This window comes from Pieris rapae, chromosome 4 (genome assembly GCF_905147795.1).
Source record: "Pieris rapae chromosome 4, ilPieRapa1.1, whole genome shotgun sequence".
Taxonomy (NCBI): domain Eukaryota; kingdom Metazoa; phylum Arthropoda; class Insecta; order Lepidoptera; family Pieridae; genus Pieris; species Pieris rapae.
The window spans coordinates 1323421-1336933 of NC_059512.1; the positions used below are offsets into that span (position 1 = coordinate 1323421).

The 13513-nt window shown below is 32.8% G+C and overlaps 1 protein-coding gene across 2 annotated transcripts; it reads right to left on the bottom strand.

Moving 5' to 3' along the window:
* Window positions 1-233: 233 nt before the first annotated feature.
* LOC111004119 (venom carboxylesterase-6) lies at window positions 234-12847 on the bottom strand. 2 transcript variants are annotated; one of them, XM_045628104.1, is made up of 10 exons: window positions 12503-12843; window positions 10628-10724; window positions 9846-10031; window positions 9555-9740; window positions 8265-8455; window positions 7012-7177; window positions 5255-5439; window positions 1675-1825; window positions 1281-1404; window positions 234-957 (listed from the first exon to the last, which is right to left on the bottom strand). In XM_045628104.1, the coding sequence occupies exons 1-10, from the start codon at window positions 12674-12676 to the stop codon at window positions 783-785; spliced, it is 1635 nt and encodes a 544-aa protein (XP_045484060.1). In that variant the 5' UTR covers window positions 12677-12843; the 3' UTR covers window positions 234-782. The 2 variants fall into 2 exon arrangements, with proteins under 2 accessions (XP_045484060.1, XP_045484061.1); XM_045628105.1 differs by lacking the exon at window positions 1281-1404 and having other exon boundaries at window positions 804-957; window positions 12503-12847.
* Between the last annotated feature and the right edge of the window lie 666 nt (window positions 12848-13513).

Consider the following 13513-nt stretch of genomic DNA (forward strand, 5'->3'; position numbering starts at 1 on the left):
CAAGTTTAGGGTATTAAATAAAACAAATCCGTTACAAATATTTTTATTTGGATTTATAATCAGCAAATTTAGAGATAGTTACTCTTTCAATATTAAGCAAAGCTTAAATGAGTCTTTATTGAAAGTGTTACTAAATTCAACAATGATTGTAAAAAACTTATTTTTAACATTAAATGTGACAAATCGAGTTTCAGATTTTTTAGTGGAAGTGAGGCAAAATATTATGCGCTGAGTAATTTAATATTTCTTTATTACTGTACGGGTATTATTATATTCGGATACGTTGGAGCGCGGGCCCCCAAAGGGGCCCGTAGCATTTGTTACTCTTGCTAAGTGGCTAATCCGGCAGTGCGTGGCATACAAGAAGGCTTAACGCAGTAGTTACAATTTCATATTTCTTTAAAATATTACGTTGTAGTTTTTTTAATAGTTGACCCTATCTTTCTATTTCGTATATTTTGCTGAACAATGTAATCGGTTTGCTTTAATAATATGGATATGTTTAGCTGTACTTAATAAATAAATAAAACGAGATATGTTGTATACATGGTAGATTTATCCATAGAGTAGAAATATTTTTTTAATATCGAAACGCATATGTGTCTTAAATCAAATACTTAGCAAGAAGGGTGCATTATACTAGACAAATTATCACAGAGAATATGAAATATTTTAATGGAGGATTTTGGGTCGTTAATGCTGTTTAATTACGTAATAAAGTTTTATTGAATTAAATTTCAGCATCAACAAATAGATCGCTTGATGTTGAAAATTTAATAATTCTAATATCGTAAAATTCGTTCGTTTTCATTAAATCCGAGACTGTCCCAAAATGTCTTATTCCCAAAATTAGCATAATGCGACATTTTTGTGTTGTCAGGTGCCAAGATATCTAATAGATTAATTTCTGGTCCTGGAGTTACTGGATTCCATTGCGAGTTGTTTACAGTAGGCACACTGAAAAAAAATTTTTTTGGTAAATCGTTCAAACTCAAACATTCATTTCGAATAACATTAAATTAGAAAGATCTTTGTTTGAAGCTCTAATAATAAAGAAATAAGCACGTACAATCGGAGAGAGTAGTAGATGATAAGCCTATACTTAGATATAGATTCGCGAAAAGAAACCCCGAAACTTTCGATTCATACATTCATAGGATCATTAACCACAATGCCACGGCTTCTGACAAAAAATTCCAACGGGAGAAAAAAAATATTCAAATTTTATTTAATGAAAAAGAACTTTATGACCATTTAAATGTAATTATTCAAAGACTTACCCAGTCGTCGAAAACGAATAAATAATTTTAATTAAAGTTTGTATTATTTCAATATCGTCAGACCTATTGAGATCAAAGTTTGGCAGAACAAATATACGAAAGAGATCGTCCGAGTGGCTGGTACCTTAAAACAAAGAAAGAAAGTCTTTATATAAGTAATTGGTACCATTGTAACAATGTTTTGAAGGAATAATTTATTATTTTACGTGGAAAAGGTATTTTTACGACGATTGTCTAATTACTACCAAATGTTTTATACGTAATTATCTAATTCTGACCACATCAATATTATTAATCATTCATGTTTTCAATTCATCTGACCCACAACATATATACCTATTATATAACAGATTTGTATGTAGTATATATATACAAATCTGTTAGATTTCCTTACCGTAATTGACATTAGTCCTTCCAATCAAGTCGGAAAGGCTTTTTTCACCTCGAAAGCTGTATCGATACATGTAAGCATCCTTAGTAGATTTTAGGACAAACAATCGCGTAAATTCTCCTATATCTACGTAAAAGTTGCGATCGGTTAACGCCTGTAATAAAAAAAAATATTAATAATTACTCTGACTCTTCAGCTGGGTTGAACTGCAGGCGCTAATTAAAGATTTAATTCGGTCTGATAAATAGATCTGGTGACTTCAGAGCTGGTCAATTCATATAGTGAGAAAATGCTGAGGAGAAAGTACACTACCACAGAGATCAAACTTGTTAAATTTGTTTTTAATTTTCTATTTTTTTTTATAGAACCCCCTGCAAACGGGCTGGAGTCTCACATGATGTTAAGTGACACCGCCGCCCATGGACACTCTCAATGTCAGAGGGCTCGCGAGTGCGTTTCCAGCCTTTTAAGAATAAGTAAGCTGTTTCCTTGAAGGACTGTGTGGTTCGAAAATACTTCAGTGGGTAGCTGTAGGTGTGCGCTGTAACTGTAGATGCTTATGAGTTTATGTTTACGGAGTATTTTTTCGCACCATAACCTAATATAAACTGAAATGTATTAGAGTCGCAGGAAAGAACAATAATTTGTTTCAGCTATTTATGTTAGTTTTGAAATTTAATTGTTAAACTTGTATCGACAGATGATTCTATAATGAATAAAATATAAAAACTATTTTAAATAATTCATCAATCACAATAAGCTATAACGATTTAGTATATATAATTATTTAATAAATAATTTTTCTTTTGTTATATTTTTGACGTATGTTTTCTGGTAAGTATTGTTCAAATTTTTTTACAAAAATTCATACTTATATCGAAATGAGATCTTGATATTAAATGTAAAACAGATATAACAAATCAACTTATAGCTCCAAAATCATAAGTAAGTTTAATTTGAGAATAAATATCTTTTAATTGTGCAAATGTAGTTTGTACATTAACATTAGTTACACTAACTACTTGAGAATTCACTTGAAAGACACGTTGGCGAAGAAAATTCCCAATTAAATATATGAATAAATGTTTATGTCACCGTAAAATTGTAAACATCGTTATATTACAAACTATCTAGTAAGATTGTAAACTATCGATAGATTGTGAACCGTATCATTATGATTGCAATTTAACGCATCATTTTTCGCTATATTGTAATCTACTGAAGTGAAACCGTTAAATTACAATCTGTCCCGCGTCAAATTATCAACTGTGCAAGTTCTTCCTGATTGGTCGGTCTCATTTCATTTAGAAATGAAATAGACCTGTCACTTAAATAAAATAAATTATTTATTTAATAGGAAATTAGAAATCCTGACATATGTTAGAAACAAATTGTAGCAAATATTTATTATACAAACACAAATTCTAATTAAAAATTTCAAAAAAATCAACAATAATTATGTCTTTAAGCACAAATTATAAAAATAGAAATAACAAACAAAGATGACGTGGTGGCGGGGGCACATACCGTTCAACCAATCAGAGCGCAAGTTGCATTCCGTCCTACGCCGGTTCACAATTTGACCGCTTCCCATCGATAGATTACAATTAAGCGAAAAATATCATATCAATCATAATGATACGGTTCACAATCTATCGATAGTTTACAATCTTACTGGATAGATTGTAATATAACGATGTTTACAATCTTACGGTGACATATACACCCAATTGAACATTGTCTGAAGATACTTTTTCTATCTTGATTGCGTCATTATAACTAAATAAATACTGTTATTAAAATATTTTCAAATCGATCATTATTTATCTATTATAAAATTTAGAGATACCTATGTTTATTTAAACAACCAAAATAGCGGAGAAGAGAATGTAAGTGCGTTTGTTTAACCTTGTCTACCACTAAGGGACAAATCTTTGGTTTTGATTTAATTAATTATTAATTACTTATGAATGTCATGTGGAACATGGTGTAAGCTCCTTATAAACATTATATAACACAAGGATCTTGCCGATTAATCGTCCATTCAACGCCCTTGATTTGAGAACTGGCAGTAAATGTAAAGTTAGAAGCATTTAATATGTATTTCTTTTAGACGTTCATTAGTGAACATTGTGTTACCTAAATGAATAAATTTTCAGTAATACAACTCATGAACTAAGGAATGTTTTAATTTATAACTGATATTAACTAGGTTTACGTATATAATTCATTGTGATATATTTTAACATAATTATCATCAAAAGAAGTCTCAGGAAAGTGACATAAGTAAAATACACAGAATCAACGCGGGCTGGTTTAAAATAATATATAATAATGAATGAAATGCGAATAATGTGTTATTGTTTGTGTTATACTATCTATATACTTAAATAATGAATTGCTTATTATAAAACATAGTTCGCGCAATTGTGTGTAGGCACTGAAAACTTTAATGAATCAAATTCATTGAGCTATAAACTCGACAAATTTTAAACTTGACATCTTCGAAGTCGTTAGAAGGGGATTATCTTGTTTCTTATCTCCGCTAATTATATAATTTATTCATAATCACACTGCCTAAACTCAAAATTAACCCAGAACTTCATTATCCGAAATATATAATTATAACGTTTTTACTATGTTTGACATAGCGAGGAGACTGAAAAAGACAAAATCATTTGAACTAGTAAATTAGTGTACGTTAATGTTTAGTGCTAAACAGTGAGTGAAAAAATAGAATATTGCACACTTCCTTATGATAAAAATCCCTTTTAGTAAACTAGGTTAGACTTAAATTACTTATTAGTCTAAAATTAGGCTAGATCGTAATGCTCCATGATATCTCAGTGAACACACACGTATAAAGAAACGGTTGTCTGTAAAGTCGGTTTACTGACGATAGTTGACTGTGACGTCATAAGAAAATACTGATGCAATGGTTGCATTTTTCAAAATAAAATTTTAATTTTATTTGTTTGATAGATATTTTGTATGGATATATATAGAGATGTTATAAATGGAAATCACAATTGAATTGATCAAGTTACATTTATTTGTACTCATAAATACAATTATGTATATTTTTTAAGGAAACGAACGCTGCCGAACGCAACTGATTGTGCCTCTTTGTCACTCGTTCCGCGCTCTCGCTTGCACTTCAAGCCTTCAATTGAACGGAGGTAACGCGGTATGCGTCATGTTTTTTCGTGAGTGCAGCCGCCTCCATCGAATTATAAGACGTTGTCACATCACAAAATATTGGACATAGACAATCTTAATTAAGATATCGATATTTATATATTTTAAACAATTATTTGGAGGCAAAAAAATAATAACTTTTTTAGAATAGCTTATTCTAGTACGACTTATCATAGAAATTGAATGAACGATATCTGATTCGAATTCGAATTTGATTACTGCTAAGGGAACTTAAACTGTCTCGTCTATTTCATGTCAAAGTATGAATAAGCGATGCATCTCAGCTGTAGGTTGTCAATAGGCTCGCAATATCAGCTTATGTAGATCCCAATTGTGTAACAACGGACGTCGAGGTGATATGAGTGAATAATAAAGATGCACTTACTTTTACTAAATGTTGGAATGTGTTTTGATTAACAGCTCGGTTGTTTAAATAGAATTCCTTGATTTTCGAAGCTACCTCATCTCGGCGACCTTTAGATAACGTGTAATAGTAGTTGAAGATAATTGACGATAGTTCTGGCCATCTGGCTTCCAATTCTGGTAGCAAAGTTGCATTTGATTGGAAAACTGTAAAAAGACGTTAGCTGTTGATTTGATAATAAAAATTAAAGTTAACTTTTTTATTTTTTTTATAGAACTTATGTTTATTTAATGTTTTGGTAATTATTCAATTATTACAATGTTTGGGTTCGTTTACGGGGTTTCTTGGTAAAATACAATTTTACCTAGCCGTAGTCTTGCCCGCTCTACGCCCTTGACTTGCGAACTGGCGGTAAATGTAAATTTAGAATTAATTTTAATTCTTTTCTGACGTTCATAAGTGTACTTGCTTACCTTTATAAATAAAGTTATTTTGAATTTGAGATTAAATTTTATTAAGAAATACAAACCTTTTTAAAAATTTTAACAATATTTATCTATTACGTGAGCGGAAACATTTATTGCACGTGAATGCTAATATATGTAAATCTTGTATAAAGTCTCGTTACAATTTAGCGTAGCGTACGTCTGTTTCAGTAATAATTCTTTATTTTATTAGGGAATAATAATATGAATAGTAAAAAAAACGTGTGAATCGTCAGAAGTTCTGGTCCGTCAAAGAGGTTTTAAAAAGGAGTTTTTACCCAATTTTAAAAAACAATGTAATAGACACAAAATATGTAGGCAGTAGTAGGCTGGTCATGTAACACGATACATAGACAACAGATAGTCATTAAAGATAACACATTGGAAAAGACCAGGCCAATAAGAAGGTGGGTTGATGACTTGATAGAAATAACATGAAAATACTGGCAGGCTATTGGCAAAGATAGAAATTTGGAAAGGGTTGAAGGACGCCTTCAAGTCCAAGTTCTCAGGTGACTTACATTTAGTTTTCAGTATAAGTAAATTACTAATTTGGAATGCAAATTAAGGAAATCGAAATAAAAAAGCCCCTACACAATTTTATTGTTGGACAAAATTCGCGCATTTACTTTTATTAGAAAAAAAGTACTTCTGCGCATCTAACGACTCATTCCAACTTACGTGCCGTGAACAACAATACATTTATTTATCTCCATATATCACGAAAGCAATAAGCCAGATGCTTCTGTGTCTTCCAGATAGAATCGGAGCAGAAAGGGAAAGATTTAGATGCGGGAGTTAAGGACTCAAAAACGGATTGGATTTTGATAACGGGTATATAGTATGCGGGTAATTTTGTCCGAAATTTACCATAACCATGAACATGTCAGTTGTAACTTTCTATGTTACAGTATAAAATTATGTTTCTTTATTTTATGCCTATTACTATTCATTTGTTTTTACAATAATTGGTGGTATTGACTGTTAATATACTTGTTGTCGTGTTCTCCAACGTCTTAAGGAGCCGACTTTTTGGGTTTTAAGACATGTCTGTTTCCTCACGATGTTTTCCTTGTATGTTAAATGTGCACATAGAAAGAAAAGCCATTGGCCCACAGCTGGGGATCGAACCCACGATCTCAGGGTTGAGAATCGTATGTAGCCACTAGGCTAACACTGCTTTAAAATAAATCCAAAAGAAATAAATTATATTTAAATTTAATTCCGCCCGAAATCAAACCCCTTCTGGTTAATTACTAATTATCCATTATATAACTTCTGAAATGTTCTTACTTGCAGCCGGATATAGTCCCTCCTCCGATGTCGTGGTAATGAGAAGTGGTACTTTATGAAACGACCCTTCTAGAGTACCGAGATACGGGTGTGTATCAATAAATGCATGAGGACAATCCGGTTCCACTACTGGAACAAACGGAGTGAATAGTTGTGCTCGCCAGCCCTACAATAATGATTTCTTTTAAATTTCATTCCTAATTCATCAGGTCATTTCAAATGCATGATGTGGTCTGCCTTGCCTGTTTAATCTATAATTTGTAATCATTTTTAGAATGATGTTTGTGTTCATGTTTCATTCAAAATTTTAATATATTTTTTTAATTTTAATAGGAAGTCAATTTACATATCTATCAATTACATACTTTTTTTGAGATAAAACTTCTTTAGGCGCATGTGGGTAATTTTTTACGGAAGAAACGCAATAATAATAATATTAGCGTCACGAATATGTGCAGCGTTTTTGTCGAAGAAATGGGTGAGAGCTATTGACACCGATTGAGAGAGAGCAAACGTAAAACGTGAAAAACGTGTTGTTTTGTATTTTTTTGTTATATAGAAAAGGGGTAAACGGGCAGGAAGCTCATCTGATGCCCATGGACACTTTCAATGCCAGAGGGATCGCGAGTGCATTGCCGGCCTACTTCACTGGGCAGCTGGTTCCATATAGCGGTGGTGCGCGAAAAAAACTGCTTTAAAAACACTATATAATATTATATTAATAAAATACATTCATTATTTAAGGTAAAAAGCTAACAAAAACAACGGAAAATCGAAATAATTCCTTGGTCTTGCTGTTGTATATTAGCGAATAACTGTTTAGAATTGGAAGCGGCCTATTTCTCGATCTTCCAGGTCAAGTATGAAACTTGATCATTGAAGACGTAGATATGTGTCTGTCATGAAGTTTGTCACGACAAACGCTATTTGGAATTATTTGTATTAAAATTCGCGATAAAGTTTAAATCAGTTCAGGATTAAGACATCGTCTGCAGTCGCACACGTCAACCACTAAACTCAATATAAGGCGTGTAATGTATACATAACAAAGGTTTTGGTTCAGTAAGTAATGTTAGTAACTGCTACATAAAAATTCGTTAGTAGCCATAATAATCAAATATTAAACACGACTTCTCTGGGTTGGCAGTTCTAAGCAATTAACAATCATGAAACTACCTCATTATTGTAATGTGATTCTTCATTAATTACTTATACGGTTTTATTTGAAATGGTAAAGAAATACATTGTCTTACCAGCATTTCGCCTTGGGCGCTTACGATGACATCTGCTGGTCTGCTGCGAAAGCATTCGACCATTTTCTGGTTATTATCGCTGGGACATCCCACAAGACCTGCTAAGGTTCTGGCATTTTTTTCTGGCACCGTCTGCTGCGCCCATGGAGCCAGCGCTGATCCACTGGACATGATGCCACGGTGGAATTTGTCTATAACATCGCATGATTCTTTTACTTTGTTGATAATTGTACTCTGGATGGAAGTTAAGGTTGTGAGGTGTGATTCGCAGCTAAATTAGTTTCGTATTCGTGTGACTACCCGTAGACTCAGTACGGCGGCCTTGTTAAAACTAACCGAAGTGGTTTAAGTGGGTATTGCAGACCCAGTCTCTGAATAGCAGAGAATCTGGAGTTAGACGGGCATGGTGCTTTTGGGCGCACAATTTTTCCTTTGCATTTCCATCACAGATAAAATAGTGTCATTAATTGTACAACGATTCTTCAAGTTATTGACAAACAGAACAACATATTGTTTGCTTTAGAGTTATCATAGCAATGCTACCCGCTATCGAGGATAGCAATATTGACATAGTTTATTACGTTATAAATTGTTAGCAATATCTTATATAGATGCATTAATCGCCGTTAACCTAAATGTAAAGATAAATGTTACTTCGGAGGTTACGCTACTTAAGTGTATGTGATCATAATATAACACTGAAATGGAAATGGACAGGACACATTATGAGAGAAGACGAAATAAATGGGCGAAAAAAGATATGGAATAGCTTTCTCGGTATGACAAAAGAAAACAAGAAAGACAAATAAAAGATGGGTAGGTAGGTGGACTCATTTTCCGCCACTAGACTCCAATTTGGTCCGTTTTGTGGCTAAATTAGCCAGGGCTTTATGCAAACTAATAAAAAGATGGGAATATGGTATAAGAAGAGCAGCTGGCCCTATGTGGCTAAGTAAAGCTTGACACCGAGAAGACTGTCCAAGGACAAGCTATAAATAGAAAACCGGCTCGCCGATTAATTATTATTATTGTTCATAGTACTTTACATTTTTATGTAATAGGATAAGTATTTTACTCATCATTCATCATTCATCATCAGTCATTTCCATATATGTAAGTAAAATAAATACTGTCCTGCTGAAATGCCCATAGCATACCCGTATTCATTTATAACGAATACTAGAATAGAGACTCAAGGATTTTTGAGTACAAGTATGTTTCTAGGAGAATTGAATTCGTATTTTGTTTATTGAATCTCTAATGTTTAATTCTACTCAAATTCATAGTTACCATATGATCGTCGGGATAGAAGGTGATAATGGACAGACGAAGAACCGGCGGAGTTTCCAAAAAGAACAACGTTATCTGAATTCCCTCCAAAATAGCGTATATTGTTTTTTACCCAGATCAAAGCAAGGTTCTGGTCTTTCAACCCAGCATTACCAGGTACAACATTGTCCCCTGTACTTAAGAATCCTGAAAAAACAATGTCATGAAATAATTGAGATTCAAGAAGAAGAATGTTTTCTGTATTTTTTTCAGACACTAACAATTTTCAAGTAAGACTAAACAACTTCTTACCTAAAGGTCCCAATCTATAATTAATAGTAACAACAACAATATTCCAATCCATAAGTCTTTGGGGACCATAAATATTTCCGGTCCCAAACATGAAAGCACCGCCATGAATGAACACTAAAACTGGTAGCTTCCCAGATCTACTTAAAGATGGTGTGTAAACGTTCAAAAATAGGCAATCCTCACTTCCTGAAAGAATAGAATTTGAATGAACTACAATCTTTGATAGATTCAACTGATTGTTATATATTTGGTTCTTACTAAACTCTGAGTCTGACCTTCCAACCCCTGTTATAATCTATTGCGTCTATCTTGAGAAAATGTAGATGAAAAAGCGATGGTGGTAGTCCTAGGAAAACAATACAGTGGCACTACAGATTTAGGTGTGGGCCTCAGATTTCTGTGTCTGTTTCGTTATCAATAGCTTTTTTCTAATATCCAATTAGGTGTCATATGTGCCTGACATATGCTGTTGATGTTTCGTGCTAAGGCATGCCGGTTTCCTCACGATGTTTTCGTTCACCGTACGAGGGTGTTTATAAAGTAGACAAATACGATTGGTACAATTACGACCTCAGATGAGATTCGCATGCTGCAGTCACTAAGCCAACTGCCCCCCATTTTAAAATACAGCATATATTTAATTGCTGCAACTGATCCGGTTTTAGATTTGCTGTTTTTTTTATAGTAGTGTGAAACTGTTACTAGCTAATTATTTAACTTTGTATTAGTGCAAGAATTTAGTACTTTTCGAGTTCATAAATCTTCTGTCAATATTATTGTACCTGTTACGGACCCCATGAAGGGATCAAACTGCAAGCATCGAGACAGGGGCTTGTCGGCATTCCAAACTCCAGACCATGGTGGCATTTCGGCCGCTTCCTATAAAAATTAAATATTAATTTATGATTGGGTGAGGTGGATGATTTATTATCTACTTGCCAATGACAATATTAGTGATATCAAATATCTCTGAAATTAAACCCGTATAGGTTATTTACACAAGGATACTATTAGTTTGTATGTAATGGATTACAAAACACTTTTTTGTTTATTTGACAGGGGCAAACGGGAAGGAGGATCACCTGATGTTAAGTTATATTGCCAACCACAGACACCCATCACAGGGTTCGCAAGTGCTTTGCCGGCTATTCCAGAATTGGTATACTCTTTTCTTGGTTCTAAGTTATATGGTTCCAGATAGTGGTGGTGCCAGGCAGAAACTGCCGTGAAAAACGCTCATTGGTGGAACGGCAGACGTCGAAGTGCCACGGGTGGAATTTCGTATCCTGCCTCGACGTCCAATGATGAGATTCAGCTGCAGGTGTTCATCCGAACAACTCCTATGAACATTCTCCGTGGTAAATGGGACCATTGTGCAGCGAAGTTAAATCTTATGACACGACAATTTTGATTATATGATGATCGATACTAGATTTATATTAAAAAAACAGCATTTTGATTTGTTAAACAGTGTTTTAGTAAAAATAGTAACAAATACAACGGGATATTTCTGGATTGTATCTAAAATGTAAAACATAGCATCTCATTGGCAGAGAGAGACAAACGTATAACACTATATTTTGTCAGTAAATAGAGGAGCTAGAGTTCATAGATATCTCAGTATGTACGTAAATTATATCGATAATGAAGTATTGATAGGTCTGATTATGCTATCATGCCCTTTGGCCATTAAATCACCCGTCTGAGAAGTTTCCACCCGGGTTTAGTACGAGTTCAACAAATATGAGTTTTTTCAATTAATCACACTAGACTAAGAATGTACTAGAAATTATGTACGTAATTTTCTCTGATATTAATTTGTGTGTTTAATCATTTATTATATTAAAGTATGTGTGATAACTAAATGTTTTTGTTATCACACATACTTTTCTGTGTTAATGATATTCTTCAACAGGTTTGGACGTGAAATTAGGTTCTCGTTAATTAAGTAGTGTACGAGAAAGAGACAAAACGATTGCGCGTTTCGTTTAAATGTGATTGGTCCACTACAGTCCCGATAGATGCGTCACTGTCCGTCATTAGGTCTTGCCTTGAGGTAAATAGACTGTATGAAGTCAATAGTAAATTATCTATTAAATATTTATTGTTTATTATATAGATATATTAATGAATTGAAAATTAAACTACTATTAGTCTTTTAAAAAATATCACTAACTTTATGATAAAATCTTCAAGAATTCGGAGAATTTTGCTCCGATTCTATTTATTAGGTAGTTGTAAATACTGTATATCTGTGGAGAAAGGAATAAAAACTGTAAGAAATGAAACTACTTTATTACCTTATTTTTTGAAAAATGATCTACTATATGCAACTTTACAGAAATTGGTTACATAAACTGAAATTAGATAAAGTTTAAGAAAAGATTTTTATCATCAAATATAATTATTATCTTACCTTATAACTACTAAGATTGTTACAGAATTTCATGAATTGTTATCATTATTATATAGTTTTTTTATTGATGGCTACGAATCTCTTCGAATCAACCGTGGTAAGGACAAGAAAAAGGTGCCATCTTTTCGTAACGGAAAAATGTGACGCGTAACCGAGAAATGTGACGGTGGTGTAATAAAGAAATTTCACTTCAAAAATATCACACATTGTATATTATAGCCCGTAAATAGTATTTTCTTACCACAAATCTATATTTTCCAGTTGGCGGTGCGGCGTAAGGTATTCCTTGGAAACTCGCATATTCCCTTCCATTAACACTCTTTCCCAATATCCCTTTGAGTTTCCCGTTTTTCACTTGCACTATTACTGCTACAGCGAAATTTATTAATATTAATTTTATCAGAGTCTTAAACATATTTATATTATTTAATTATTTGCAGAATTAAGTGCACGACGTGTGCCCTGCGTCAATATGATACAGTATTTCTGCGTTTTCAATAAACTTCAAGGTAATACATTTTTTTTAAATGGATATAATAAAACTGGAGTTCCATCCTGGATTACTTGGTAATTAATTATATTGGTATCAAAAATTGTCTTTGGTCTGTCTACAATACTTTGTGAATTTTCTCTGTTTTATATGTATTTCTTATATATATACATAAAGTGCTGTACATTTAAAACAAAAGAAAGGAATTATAAATTCGCGTTTTAAAATAAATAACGTTTTATTTAAATATTGTCGGTACATATAAAATCCAATAGGCAAGTAGGTCATCCTGTGCATGACACACGTCGTCGACTTTTTCACCTTCATCGTTCGAGCGAATGTTAAATGCGCACAAAATTTCATTTTTTCACAGCCACACATACACACAGAGTATCAAACCTACGTCCTCGTGGATGAAATTTGCACACTGACGTACCTAGGCCAACACATATATAAGTAACAATATTATTTTTTGTATATATTCATTATATGGGAAATAACACACTCATTATATACTTAATAATTGTCTTTTGTTTTTTACAGGTTTTGTGTATTGTATTAAAATATATGACAATTGGTCATTAATACACTCCTGGTAATAATAATATTTTTTTTAGAATTTTAATTACCTTAAATATTACTATAGTGTTTTATAACTTTATCTATATATATAAAAGAAAGTCGTGTTAGTTACACCACTTATAACTCAAGAACGAAAGAACAGATTTGAGTGAAAATTGGTATGGAGGTAGCTTAGAGCCA

Coding starts and splice junctions, on each gene's coding strand:
- LOC111004119 (XM_045628104.1), bottom strand. CDS start 12,676: ATGTTTAAGACTCTGATAAAATTAATATTAATAAATTTCGCTGTAGCA. Junction 9,741..9,845: donor TTATAGATTGGGACCTTTAG/GTAAGAAGTTGT, acceptor TTGTTTTTTCAG/GATTCTTAAGTACAGGGGAC. Junction 1,405..1,674: donor AAGGACTAATGTCAATTACG/GTAAGGAAATCT, acceptor CTTTGTTTTAAG/GTACCAGCCACTCGGACGAT.